The sequence below is a fragment of the Lynx rufus genome, unplaced genomic scaffold (assembly GCF_022079265.1).
Source record: "Lynx rufus isolate CCGP_SWC_20201006 ecotype Redwood Valley unplaced genomic scaffold, mLynRuf1.p SCAF_14, whole genome shotgun sequence".
Lineage (NCBI taxonomy): Eukaryota > Metazoa > Chordata > Mammalia > Carnivora > Felidae > Lynx > Lynx rufus.
In genome coordinates, this window is record NW_025814828.1 from 45,765,694 (window position 1) to 45,780,570 (window position 14,877).

Below are 14,877 nucleotides of genomic sequence, written 5' to 3' on the forward strand. Positions count from 1 at the left end.
GTATTCTATCAATGTTAATTTCCTGGATTTGGTTATTGTACTATATAGTTAAATTTAAGGTGTTAAATTAGGGAAGCTGGGTAGAAGGAATATAGGAAATCTGTACTATTTTTGCAACATTTCTTTCAACTTTAAATTTTGAAATAAAAAATTTTTTCAAAGATCTATATTGATCTGAAATCAGAATCTATAATCTGATCTATCTAAAAAAAGACATGGGTTAACATAAATACAGTAAAGAATTGATAATGGGAGAAAGGAGAATAAGGAGTTATTGTTTAAAGAGTTTCAGTTTGGGATGACAAAAGAGTTGTGGAGTGTTGATGGTTGTACAACAATGTGAATATACTGTCACTGAAATGTACACTTAAAAATGGTTAAAATTTTATGTTGTGTGTACTTTACCACAATAAAAAATAAAAATAAAAAAATAACTGCTAAGCAACTGGGAATTTGAAGAACACATGTGTCCATATGCACACATATAAATCCTGTCATTAAGCAAAATTCTAAACCTATTATTAATTTTTCATCACTTTATTTTGAAAATTTTCAAACGTACCAAAACTTTGAAAAAACTGTTGAATGAACATCTACAACCCTTCTCCTAAACTCATTTGTTAGTATCATATTTGTTTGCTTTCTCTTTGTATATACACACACAGGTTTTTGCACTGAACCATCTAAATGTAAGTGCAGATATCATGGCACTTTATCCTTAAGCATAAGGATGCTGTCCTTATAAATAGCATTATCACACTTAAAAAAACATCAATTTAATATTTTCTAATAATAATAAAGGCAATAATTAAATTTTTTAAATTATCACCAAAATAACTTTTATAATTTTTTTCAAATGTAGGTGAAAAATGAAAGTTCACGTTGCCCTTGATCTACTAAGTCAGCTATTCTCTCTTGATTACTCCCCATTGCCTAACTTAAATTTCCAGACAATACAGGCACAACAGTTTGTAAAACCTGAAAAGTTATGCAACTTTTATTTATTTATTTATTTATTTATTTATTTATTTATTTATTTAGAGACAGAGACAGAGACAGAGACAGAAACACGCAGAGAGATAAGGAGAGAGAGAATCCCAAGCAGGTTCTGCACTGTCAGTGCAGAGCCGATGTGGAGCTCGATCCCACAAACTGTGTGTAATCGTGAACCTGAGCCAAAATCAAGAATTGGGATGCTTAACTGACTGAGCCACCCTTTGAAATAAAGCCCCTTTGCAACTTTAAATGTAGTATCAATCAATATTATAATCCATATTAGAAACATAAATGATAGGATTTGTTTACTCCCTCCTACAAAAACAAATGAAAAAATACTTGGTAATAAATTACCCACAGAAGAGGACAGTGGAAACAGGTGACAAAAGACTTAGACTTTAATAAAACATTTCAAATGTAACTGTGTCCACTAAAGGGCTCTATCCTGATCTGAGCCTCAGAGGCAAAATCAGTATTTCCCCTTTTGTTGAAGATGCACAGGAATTCGTGTGAAGTTATGTAACCTGCTTAAATTGCTCAGTTGCTTTATAAAATCTGAAAAACGAGCTTGTAGTCATGCTGTAAAACATTTTTTAAAAAAGCATTCACAAAGTGATGTACTATTATTTATTTAACATGAAAATATCCATGACATATTTAGAGTGTGTGTGTGTGTGTGTGTGTGTGTGTGTGTGGCGGCAGGGGGGGTGGGGAGGGGGTTCTCTTCTTCCTCTTTAATGAATAACTGTTCAACAAAGGGCTGTTCAAAAGCCCTTTAAATGTTCAGGATTCCAAGATTCTGATATCAACTATTTTGGCAATGTCAACTATTCTGGTAGTATTATACATATACCATGACAACTCCAAAAACCTGGCAGTCATCCCAGACTTTTGCCTTTCATATCAATTAATAAGATCTAACAATTCAGTCTATGACTCCTGTCAATTTTCCTCTTCAAAAATCGTTCTTGGTATCAACTATAGCAATATCCTCCAGAGACACAAATCTAAGCTCTGAGTATAACAGAATAATAAGCAATTAATCTGATCATATTATATTCTTGGTTAAAATCTTTCAATGGAACAATGGGTGGTTGTGCTGAGGCTGTGATTCATGAGTACTAGTAATGAATGTCCTGCGCCATACGTGTTCATCAAGCTGTCTGCTTATACAGCTTGTATGCTATAAACAGGCAAACTGTATGGTTTGTGAATTATATCTCAAAAGGGCTAAAGTACAAAAATATTACAAATAAAAATATTTTTTTTAATTAAAAAAAAATTCCCAATGACTCTCCAGCCTCTAGAGCCTATTGTCCTTCTCAGATACTTGCGAAACTGCTTTCCTATTCCTAGTGGCAAAGAGTTAATCTGAGTAAAGTTTTTAAAATTTGCCCCTAAGAAACCAAAAGGTTTCTCTGAACTTTCTGCTAGCTAATTTTTCAATATACATGTGATTATTTAAGAATGCTCTACCCCAATGCTCAAATAAAATGGACACACCAAAGAGGTATGCAATGTTTACTCTACAGCCTCATGTACCCATGAGTCAACTGTCAAGTATTCCGGTTTGAGAAACCAAAGCTTACAAGTGTCTCCAACACCTGGTCTCTGTCTTGGCCCAGCCTCATGTCCTGTTGATCCTTTCCCTATTCCCTCCTATAGTTTAGCTATATACCATATTAACTGCTTCCCCTCAACCATGTGTGAACATTTTGCAGAGGCTTCTGAAGTTTTTTTTCTTCTTATATTATAAATCTTCACAACACATCTACTTGGTCCCCAATTACAACTTGGGTCTGCTGAATGAAACTTTTCATCTTTGTGAAGTCTCCTCTGGGGATAAATACCATACCCTAAGAAGCTAAGGAAATGTTCCCTTGTGCCACACTATACAATACCTCTGTTGTATAAGACACCTGTCATGGTGCTATAATTTCATATAATATTAATGTCAATAACGCTTACTAAACCACTGACAGTCAAACCTGGCTGCATATCAGAATCATATCAGAGATGCTTTATAAAATATATGGATACTTTGGTTTCACTACCACCAATTATGCTGTAATTGGCTTGAGATGCAGTTCTGTAATATGTATACTTCAAAATCCCCAAAGTAATCCACATGTATAGCCAGGCTGAAAACCACCATACAAGACAATGATTTCCTTACTTATTTTTGTATTCTCAATGTTTATCATGATGTTGGAAACATATAAGCACTCAATGCAGGATTCAGACTTTTAATATAATGAAAATTTGAGCTGACTATATACAAGCTTTGCATATAATAAACCTACCCAAATTAACTGCATTGTCTATCTTTCCTTAGGAAGCATTATTTCTTCCTGCAGTTACAGACAATCCTGTATTTTTTACATAGCCTTTAAGTATATTTTATTTATTGTCATATGTATCTTTTTAATCTAAGTTGTGTATGACTACTAAAGATTAAAAATAGGGGTGCCTAGGTGTCTCAGTGTGTTAAGCCTCCAACTCTTGAGTTTCAGCTCAGGTCATGATCTCAGTTTGTGGGTTCGAGCCCCACATCAGGCTCTGTGCTGATGCAGGGGTGGTGCGGAGTCTACTTGGGATTCTCTCTCTCCCTCTCTCTCTCGTGCTATCTCTCTCTCTCTCTCAAAATAAATGAATAAACTTTAAAAAAAAGACTAAAAATATATTCTTTGTGTCATCTCACAATTTTCTGGGTTATCTTCCCACTCTAAATTCTTTATTTCACTCTCATTTAAGAGAATAGTTTTTGCCAGTGTGCTGATATTCACTTAATACAGGTGGTCCAGATAATAGTTAAATTTGATTACTGTAGGAGCCCTGGGTGGCTCAGTCGGTTAAGTATCTGACTTCAGCTCAGGTCACGATCTCATGGTTCATGGGCTCAAGCCCCACATCAGGCTCTCTGCTGTCAGCACAGAGCCCATTTTGGATTCTCCCTCTCTCTCCCTCCCTCTCTCTCTCTCTCTCAAAATAAATAAACTTTAAAAAGTTTGATTACTGTAATTAGTTTATAAAATCAGTATATTCCTTACATTCAGAATTAAAATATCTTACCTTTCCTTCTATTTCTGCCTTTGGCTTCTTTGTGCTCTTTAGGCTTCATCTTTTTTTCTTCTCCAGATTCTCCATCACTCACAGTGAGTTTGTGTCTCAAAAGCCTATGTCTGTATCTTGGCTTCTTAGATTCTTCAGATTCTGAATCTGATTCAGAATTGACTTGATGTTTTGCTTCTAAGTGGAGAAAAGAAACCAGTAAAACCTTCAGACATTTTTCCTTTAAAACCTGTTATAAAACTATTTTGATTGTTGAAAATTTTCATGATTTACAAAAAAAATCAGAGCTGTGCACTTACTTATTTTGATATCACTGGTGATACCAGGCAACCTTATACATTAAACTTGATATATTACTATAATTAAATACTAATTAAATATCACCAATAGACATTCATAGATTTTTTTAAAGGTAAAAAATATTTTGCTTTAAAAATCATCTGTTTAGGGGCGCCTGGGTGGCTCAGTCGGCTGAGCAACCGACTTTGGCTCAGGTCATGATCTCAAGTTTTGTGAGTTCAAGCCCCACGTCGGTTCTGTGCTGACAGCTCAGAGCCTGGAGCCTGCTTCTGATTCTGTGTCTCCCTCTCTCTCTGTCCCTCCCCCACTCATGTTCTGTCTCTGTCTCAGAAATAAACAAAAAAATTAAAAAAAAATTATAAAAATCATCTGTTTATTGGCAATAACTGAAAAAACATGCACAACTATTACCAGACACTCAAAAGGAGCAAAGGTAGTAAAGTTTTAAATATTTAATAAACTTCAAATGCATGTATTATGAGATTTCACAGACAGATAGTCTTGAAAGACTGAACTGGTCAAACAATGAAATTATGACATCCTGTACTTCTCTTTGGAGCTCACCCTCATCTCCTGGGTTTCCTTCATTGTGTTTTCCAGTTCTTTTTTTTCCTTCTTCTGGTTCATCATCTGAAGATCCATCCTCATCAGAGGAAAGATTGGCTTTAATTTCTTCTAAAAGCATCTTCTTGGCAATTCTTGAGTAAAAAGACAGTAAAAAACTATATATTTGGTGGTGAAGTGTAACAAATTAAAAAATTTTTCACTATCAAAATAGAAATAAATGTGTAAAAAGATTTTATACTGTAAATAAAAGACTACCAAAGCCACGTTTTAACCTAAACTACCAACCAACCAAAACTTTTGAAAGATGCTCTTAGCACTGATTTTCTTCCAATTCTAAATACTTCTGCAATATATTTAAAAATCTGAGGGACATTTCTACTATTTTGACCAATTGCCATTTCACGATGCATACTTCCAATCCTGTATTTGCTCTGCAGCCATCATCCAACAACTGCAATATCAGGCTCACAATAATAAATCAACTTTTCCAGACAAATGGCATTCCAAGGCAAAACTCCACATGAGAGGATCATTCAGCAAAACATATTCTTAGAAAATCAATGTGTAATAAACCACTTTCTAATGAAACAGTGCCTGAAACTGGTGGATAATATTTTTGGCACTTAAATTTCAATTTACTTCATAAACTGTTAATGAAATGCAAGCATATACTATACACTAAGTATTGAAGCAATCAGAAATCCCTAATAATATTCAAACTAGGGCAGATAAGAGAAGGGACAGGAGTGCTATTAATTACATACATGGTAAAAGAACACAAATTACCATAAGTGAGTTTTCGCTTTCCACGAAAGTAGATAGTACAGTAGCCTCACTCATATCAAAATTTCTCAAGATGCTCCTCAAAGACCAATTTGTTAATGGAAAAATCAACTGCTAAAAGCATGAGAAGATACTTCTTTAATACCATCTCATGTTAAAATAAAATACATTCCTAATAAATTTCCATGCTTATGCTAAAGGAAAACATCTGAAAATGTAAGATAAAAGCAATCAAGCAGCTTTTGTATAAGATGAGGTATTTTGCACCTGAAGTGTCTTTTTGATATAAATTCATAAATCACACTAACAAAGGAATACCTTATAGACAGGTTCAAAAGGAAAGTAGCATGATTCTCAGTTTTCCATGGCCTTTTTTTTTATATATGAAATTTACTGTCAAATTGGTTTCCATACAACACCCAGTACTCATCCCAAAAGGTGCCCTCCTCAATACCCATCACCCACCCTCCCCTCCCTCCCACCCCCCCACCCTCTCACCCACCATCAACCCTCAGTTTGTTCTCAGTTTTTAAGAGTCTCTTATGCATTGGCTCTCTCCCTCTCTAACCTCTTTTTTTTTCTTCCCCACCCCCATGGACTTCTGTTAAGTTTCTTAGGATCCACATAAGAGTGAACTTTTATGGGAAACATCCACTGTGCAATCAAGATTAACTCTCTAGCTCATCAAAAACTTGCAGCTTGGGGCGCCTGGGTGGCTCAGTCGGTTGAGCATCCGACTTTGGCTCAGGTCATGATCTCGCGGTCCGTGAGTTCGAGCCCCGCGTCAGGCTCTGTGCTGACCGCTCAGAGCCTGGAGCCTGTTTCAGATTCTGTGTCTCCCTCTCTCTCTGACCCTCCCCCGTTCATGCTCTGTCTCTCTCTGTCTCAAAAATAAATAAATGTTAAAAATAAAAATTAATAAAAAAAAACTTGCAGCTTGAATCATGGAACTTCTGTTATTTTTGGATCTGAAACCCTTCTTTATATTTCTTAACATACACTCACATTTCAATCAAGAATTCATTCAATGGTAAGAGATGTCAATGCCTTGGTAATTTTATTTCAAAGGTACACTGTTCATTACTATTTTTATTCAAAGAGGTATAGCAAAGGCACCAAAACAGACTGAAGCAAAATAGGTAATCACTTCATAAACACTTATTATCTACCTTTTGGTGCTTCCTTCCCTAAATATACAGATCGGAAATAGACAACACAGAGAGTTACCAAGTGCTAAAGGAAACCACAGATGAGTTTGCTTTTTTGAGGGATTTTGATATGATTTATGTTTCAATAAAGTGAAGATTAGATCACTCCAATTTAAATCCTACTGGAGTTGAGTTATAAAGTGTTGTTCTTACACTTCTAGATAAGTGGTTTGCTGACTTGGATTGTACACAATAAACATTTTAAAATGGGGAATAATCTAGGGTTGCCAACTTTTCATTTTGCCAAGAATAAAAATTTAAAGCCAAGTATCATTTGTTTTCATCATGTTATAAAATAAAGACTCTTTCAACACACCCTCCACAAATTAGGAACAGTTTCAGAATGAAGGGTGGTTCTTTAAATTTAATAAAACCATCTGTCTAGAAAAACTCTCTAATACAAACTACATTTGTTATTTCCCATGGACAAGGAAGTGCTTTCTTGAACCAATTTCAATAAAACCACTCTTTTGCAATGAGTAAAAGTGTGTGTGTGTGCGTGTGTATATGTATAAATATAAAGTGTTGAATAACAGATTACAAATAGAAAAACATAGTTCCACTTGCAGTTACAAGATGTTATATCACCATGTGGGTAGTACAATAATAACCAACAAAAGTACAAGTATTAATTTAGTTACACTAAAGGTTACTTCAATCACTTGATTTCAGTTTGTATTACAAGTTCAAAAAAAGTCTATAATTCTATACTATCTGTAAAAACCTGGTTGTTAATTGTAAGGAACCACAAGTTTTTTTTTTTTTCTTTCAAACTCTAGACTCTTAAGAATACATCTACTAAATGGAAGGTCAAAATATGTAAACCCACCTAATTCATACTTAAGTTCTAGATTGTCATGAAAAAACTGAGAAATATGATACACATAAGATAATAAAATACAATTCTATATCAACTATGAAATCATATAATAAATCATGGAAAATTAAATGAGATCCATACACTGAAAAATTACATGATTTTTAAATGAACAACCTTCATTAAGAACATAATATATAGAACAATCACTATCACTCTAGAAGCAGAAAAAAATTACAAAATTTAGAGAATGGTGATTTTTCTCCAAACTGAAAGTTACATACAGAATGATAGAGATTCCCTTAGCTTTACCTCCCTGAGATAGTTTAGTTTAGATTTACCCTCTAACACCTTTTGACCAATGAAAAACCTAATGTATAGCCATGCATATTAAAGCCCTAAAAAGAATAAAGTTAAATTATTTGCCTGACTGATGGCTCAAGTCCAATATGTCAAAGACTCACTGCATCATAAACCTTGCCTATCACGTAACCTATACTTCAAAGTTAGAAATTTATTTGAAGGACCTAAGGGTTGAGGCTGACCTTCAACCTGAGTAGTCAGCAAACATGTTGAGATGAAAGGTGTCCCATCTATAAAGCCTGCTGTGAGATGCTTTAAGGGAAACTCCACTACCTTAACTCTTGAGTCACGGGCCACAGAGACTTCAAGGACATCATCACTTGAGAACCAGCTGAGGCTGGCAAAACATCATTTTGGAGGCCTTGGCTGGACCCATGCTGGTATGCATGTGATGGATGTATAATCATGATCCCTAGTTGATTTCTGTTTGCTCTGAAGTTTCCTTTCTTGAGGCTTTCCAGGAGGTTTCTGAGAAAATCATCCAGGCAACAAGGTACTGCCCCCCTGGAATCTCAATGCTCAATATTACATCTTGGGGCAGGTGTAGCATCCAAAGCAGTCACGACTCTATCAGAAGCGTTAGAGGCACAGGCTGTGCCACTCTGTGGCAGAAAACCTGCGCAGAGCTGGAAGTAATGGAGCCACTCCTCCATTTTCCTGAAAGGGAGGGAAGGGAGAAGGGGAGAAAGCAAAACAATATGGGAGGAAGGGTAAAAACCCACAAACAATGATCGGAACTGGTGCATGAGAGAATAGAACCCCATAACCCAAACAAGCTAAGTCTCCTAAATCACATAATACCAAGATAATGTCTGCTTACCCCTTACACCTTCATCTACTACAAGAAAGCAAAAATAAAATAAGGAATAAGCCCAACAACGCAAAGACAAACAAACAAGCAAAAAAAAAAAAAAAAAAAAGAGAGAGAGAGAGAGAGAGAGAAAGCCAAGAAAAGCCTTTAGTTATTCTGATCTGATCTAGAAAAGAGATGCATAATGTTTCTTGTTTAAGTGCTCAAACAGGGAACGAAGTAAACTACCTCTTTCTGTTGGTGAATCACTAATTCAAAACATTAAATTTCTGAAATAGAAGCAATCGAGAGAGTGATCTCTTGTACCATGGAGGTTTTAGGCAAATAGCTATTACAAAAGCAACACAAAATGTGAGAGCTAGAAAAAGGGACCTTAGAGTCCAATTCTGTCACTTTACAAAGGAGGAAACAGGCTTAGAAAGGGAAAAAGATGAAGCCATAGAAACAAAGCTAGTTAGTGGCAAAGCCAGAAGTAGCACCTAAGATCCTGAATCCCAATATTCTCTAATTTTAGTATGCCAGTGCTATCTATATTCTCTACTCATTCACTACTGCTATGTTTATTAGTACTTCATGAATACACTATAGTCAGTCACATTGTTAAAGATATCTGTATTTCACTGATTTCCAAATATGTTTTTTGAAATGAAAGAATTCAAGCTTCGACTTTTAAAGATTAAATAAAAAAGATTTCTAAACATCTTTAGTCCAGTATGCTCCATTTCTGAAATGCACTTGACAGGCCATCTCAGACACATCCCTATAATCTATTCTTTTATCTTTTAAGAGGTTCTGAAAACAGGTTTGAAGAAAAGTGCTAAATAAAAAATGCTATTTTAGAAGGCCAAAACAGTATGGTGCATCCATACACAAAGATGACAAAATTAAAAAAAAAAAACTGTTTACCTTTGTGCACAATATCACAATAGAATAATTAGTTAAAACAGAATTCTGAGGCAGATTACAGGTTTAAATGTATACTCTTTAGAGATGCAAAACAAGTATCTAAGTATATGTAGTGTTAAAATACCATACCATATTCAAAATGTTGATACATAAAACAATTCAAATGGCTACAGACAAAAAACATTGAAAACTTTTTGTGACAACAAGGTGGGGAAAACATATTCTTCTAATAAAGTGTGAGGCATTAACAAATGTTACATACTTCAGGGTTAAGAATAAAAACTAGGGGCACCCGGGTGGCTCAGTGAGTTAAGCATCCGACTTCAGCTCAGGTCATGATCTCACAATTTGTGGGTTAGAGCCCAGCGTCGGGATCTGTGCTGACAGATCAGAGCCTGGAACCTGCTTCAGATTCTGTGTCTCCTTCTCTCTCTGCCCCTCCCTCACTCATGCTCTGTCTGTCAAAACTAAACATTAAAAAATGTTAAAAAAAGGGGCACGTGGGTGGCTCAGCCACTTGAGCGTCTGACTTCAGCTCAAGTCATGATCTCATAGTTGGTCGGTTCGAGCCCCGCATCAGGCTCTGCGCTGACAGCTCAGAGCCTGGAGTCTGCTTCAGATTCTGTGACTCCCTCTATCTCTGCCCCTCCCCCACTTGCACTCTGTCTCTGTCTCTTGAAAACAGATAAATGTCAAAAAAAATTTTTAATGTAAAAAAAAAAGCCAGAATATTTTATAGAATATGGAATTCCTCATTTTCAAAATCTGTATTAGTATTTTTAAGTGTTTAGTTCAAAATTAGTACCCTGATATGAACCGTTCTATAAAATATGACTAAAGTATAATGATCTGTACCCCAAAATGGTGGAATTTATGAAATAATGATGATGTCACTAAATAATCAAAAAGCTAAACAGTTTGAAACACTTTTTAGTCATATGTTTACGATGTTTGCAGTTAATGAAAAACAGCACTGTTTTCTTTTTAGTGAGAGTACCAGAAAAATTAGTATCAAATAATTTTTTTAAAAACTTACAAACACAAAAAAATAAAAGCTGTATGAAATTAAAAATGCACAGTATATTAACAATTTATGCTATGAAGTTTGCTATACTGTTTGAATAAACTCAAATTACAAAATGTACATTCCCTGATTTTATGTAAAATTTAAGGCAGTTATGGAGGAAATTTTAACAAAAATTTATTAACATAAAAAAATATAGAAAATTTGTTCATATTAAAGAACCAGTTTAATATTTTCTTATACTTGAAAGGCAAAAACAGATCTTATTCATCTCAATTCATCCCAAACTTCAAAGTTAAAGACAAAGGAGACATATATTAAGTCAGAAAAATGGATCATTTTTGCTAACACTAGAAAATACAGACCCTCTTTTTGGGGAGGGTCTATTTTCTATGCTCTAAAAGTCCCAATATCACCAAAGAACAAAGAGCAGGAAAGAAAGGAGGGTTGAATATAATGTTTAAATCTTAAGCAGAGATCACTACTACTGACCATACTTCTTTTCTTGCTGAAAATTCTAGCATTTAGAAAGGAGATCTTATGGCAACTGTAACCAGTTTGGTTAACTACAAATAGATCCTATCTACTGACTAGACACCTATATACACTTAAATGACTTACAATACTTACCTGCACTATAAAATAAAATAAATTTTAAAAGTTACCTTGAAGCTATCAGGCATTTAAAACCCTTACTCAAACATAAAAGTAAGTGAAATGCTTCATTCAAAATGCTACCTTTGTTTTTTAACACAATAAAGGATAACCAAAGCAATTTTGGTAACAGGACCACCATGAAAAAGAAACATTTCACAGAGAAACAATTCTTCCAGATTTAGCAAATTCATATAAAGAATAAAGAGATTCTTCCAGATTTAGCAAATTCGTATAAAGAATAAAGACGTGTAGAAGATAAACATTCTGAAAAGTGTTTAAAATGGAAACCAAATGAAGTCTTTTGTTAAGGAACTTGAGATATACTCAACCTTTTAAACATTGCTGAAATCAGGTAAACAATCATTAAATATCTTCATTAGCATGAACAAACAACATCCAGGAACGATTAATTACTTCTGAAAATATGCTGAATTAATAGTACAGAACCTTCATCAACAGAATGTCCACACCAAGCTAGTAGGGAGAAAACAATCATTTGTATATTTTCCAGTTGAAAAGCAAGGTATTACCAAATAACAAAATAATTGGAAAATTTTAAGGCAATAGTGTAGTCCCACTATAATTAAGTAGAACTTCTATTAACAATGGACAATTCCTTTAAGCAATCTCCATGTCAAATTTTGCTTCTATGTAGTAAGTATTTAGCCCCACTGAGAAAGAAATTATGAGAAAAACTGGAATATTATTAGATCCAATTAAGCATTCTTCAATTATAAGGTAAATATATGTATGTGTGTGCCAGGGAAGGGTATCCATATAAAATCTCAGTTTTTAGTCAAAATTGGAATAAAGAAAGAATGCTTATTTAGAAAACAATCTCCAAATAAAGAATATTCTGAAAATAATTCCTTTTTGGAGAGAATAGAATCTTCACTGATTGTGTAGTATGCAACCTCTAAAGACAAGCCTAGTTTAATGATCCTCAACACAAACACTGTTAAACTTGAACAAACTACCATCTTGCCTCTTGAGACTAATTCACAGTGCAGGTATACGAATATAGGACACTAGAAAATATTTGGTCAAAATATACCTATTAAGGAATCGCAACACATTTTCAATGCCAACTAACTATAGAAATGCAACAGTAATCAAATTACATGAATAAATGTTGTTTAAATGAAAGAACCAATTTAAAACAGGTATTTGAAAGACAACATTAACATAATGGCGTATTCAAATAACTGACTTTTAAAATTACATGTATAATTTAAATAACCTAACAAACTGTTTTGTATTCTTCTCCCTTTCAAAAAGTATGTAAAGTCTAAGCTATAAAATTCTGAGTAAATTACCAATTATACAAAATTCAACATATAAAGTTAGTCTATTTATTTTTCTAAGAAGTTCAACCAAAGAAAGTTAAACTGTCAATCAACCTATAATACTTTGTCATTGTTTATTAAATAAATACTATTAAACAGAAATTAATTTACATGTTAGACCACCCTATCTCACAGTAGCATGCATTTACTTTCAAATATGAATGATGCCACATAAGAGTATGCTAAAATAACAAATTTACATATTCACACCTAATAAAATATTCAGTACATGGCTAAGTTTTTTAAATGACCTCAAAAGCTATCATAGCTTTAAAACAGAAAAGACACAGATAAGAGTGAAATCTACTTTCACATAAATATATATAAGTATATATATATATATTCATATGTAAGTATATGTTTAGGGAATTATAAAGTATTTACTTCCTCAATTTCAGAAATATCAAAACTTTGCTGGCTACAAACTACCTTCCATATCTTGATTTTAACAAAAGCTTTCAACTTTCATGAAAACATACATAATTAAAATTAAATGCTTGAACAAGAAAAAGTTTTACAGAAATTTATTGCATCCAAACAGTTAAGCCATGGCATTAATACACTATTTACCTCTCCATAAATGTCAACACTGAAAATGTATTAACAACATTGCTAAAAAGTCAAAGCATATGAAATGTATACAAAATTTATACACAATTACACAATTGTGTACAAATTTACACAAAATTACAACATGCTGCGTACTAAAATACATCCTACTCAAAAACGTGAAACTGGTAAAAAATAATTCCAAGAATTAATTGTGATCTGCAAACAAATTTTTAAAATTTGCTTAGTGCATATTCAAATATGCTCAAATACATCATCTATGCTAAAATAGTTCCATATGGTATTTGTATCCCCACCATGGGTATTAGATACCTCTTTGGTATGTTCAATATGAAATAAGTTATTAATGGTGTATTTTATAAAGGCACGTTAAAGTAAGTATAAAGAAAAACATGTTCAAGATAAAATTCAATTCTTCTCAAAAGTACTCGACAGGGTTGTATTTTTTAATCACAAATACAAGATGGAATTAACTATACCTTCCAATATAATACTTGCCAGTTACAGAGATATAATCAAACAACTTAAAAGATGAAAATATTTATATTTTGACAGGTTCTAACACAAATATAAAATTATCATACCTTAATGACACTCTCATCTGGTGGCTAAATATGAGATTAAGGTTCATCACTCATAGTTAAATTAGAATATAGGATGTTTTAAATATTATTAGCCTTTCCATAATATTGGAGTCCTTGTGGTTTACAGGAAAACAAATTAGTAGTATAAATAAATAGAGGAACTAAAGCATTTTAAAAGACAAGTTTTTAAATGTTTCCATAATCTATGATCATGTACTATAAAACTTGCTGAGGAATAACATGTAGGCCTTTACCATTCCATTCTCGACCCCAACCCATCTCATAAAATAACTGGGTATGTATATATTTAATTTTTATATACTAGGTAAGCAGCAACTGAGTCATTGTGTCCATGATTAATCTCTCTTTAAAAGTACAAAATAAAATTGTTCACTTCCCATAAGAAAAACATTCTATTGGGAGAATGCTGATCTCGGAAACAGAAAACTCTATCAGCAACAACAAGATACAGAAAACAGAGCTAGAATAACAGCTGGCCCCACAGCATTTACTACCTCAAAGTTAATTTCTTACAAAATTATGACACAAAAATTACATGTATATTTTCAAATTTTCTTAATATCATAACTTACTATTAGGAATAAATGGATGGTTAATATAGTGTTCTTTAGTAAAACCATCAAATCTATCATTGATATTTGGTGCCAGAATTAATCACAGAAAATTTCATCCCATCTTTTCACTTTAGAAATCAGAATATTTTGGCAGAGTAGTTAAGTCACTTGCGCATAATCACACATACAGGTGTTAGAGAAGTTATAACTAGAAATCAGATATTCTTATCCCCATTATTCCCAAATTCCACCTACTACACCACACTAAGTTGTCGAAGTTTTGCGTAGGATACACTAT

The 14,877-nt window shown here is 33.5% G+C and overlaps 1 protein-coding gene across 7 annotated transcripts in view; it reads right to left on the reverse strand.

Annotated features, from left to right (window-relative positions):
- The window catches only part of ATRX (ATRX chromatin remodeler), a 322,803-nt gene that overhangs the window by 185,792 nt on the left and 122,134 nt on the right, over positions 1-14,877 (reverse strand). For all 7 annotated transcript variants that reach the window (XM_047076254.1, XM_047076252.1, XM_047076256.1 and 4 more), the window contains 2 exons: positions 4,933-5,066; positions 4,069-4,245 (listed from right to left, as the gene is read on the reverse strand). In XM_047076254.1, coding sequence (XP_046932210.1) covers positions 4,069-4,245; positions 4,933-5,066 — 311 coding nt within the window. The remainder of the gene's footprint in view (positions 1-4,068; positions 4,246-4,932; positions 5,067-14,877) is intronic.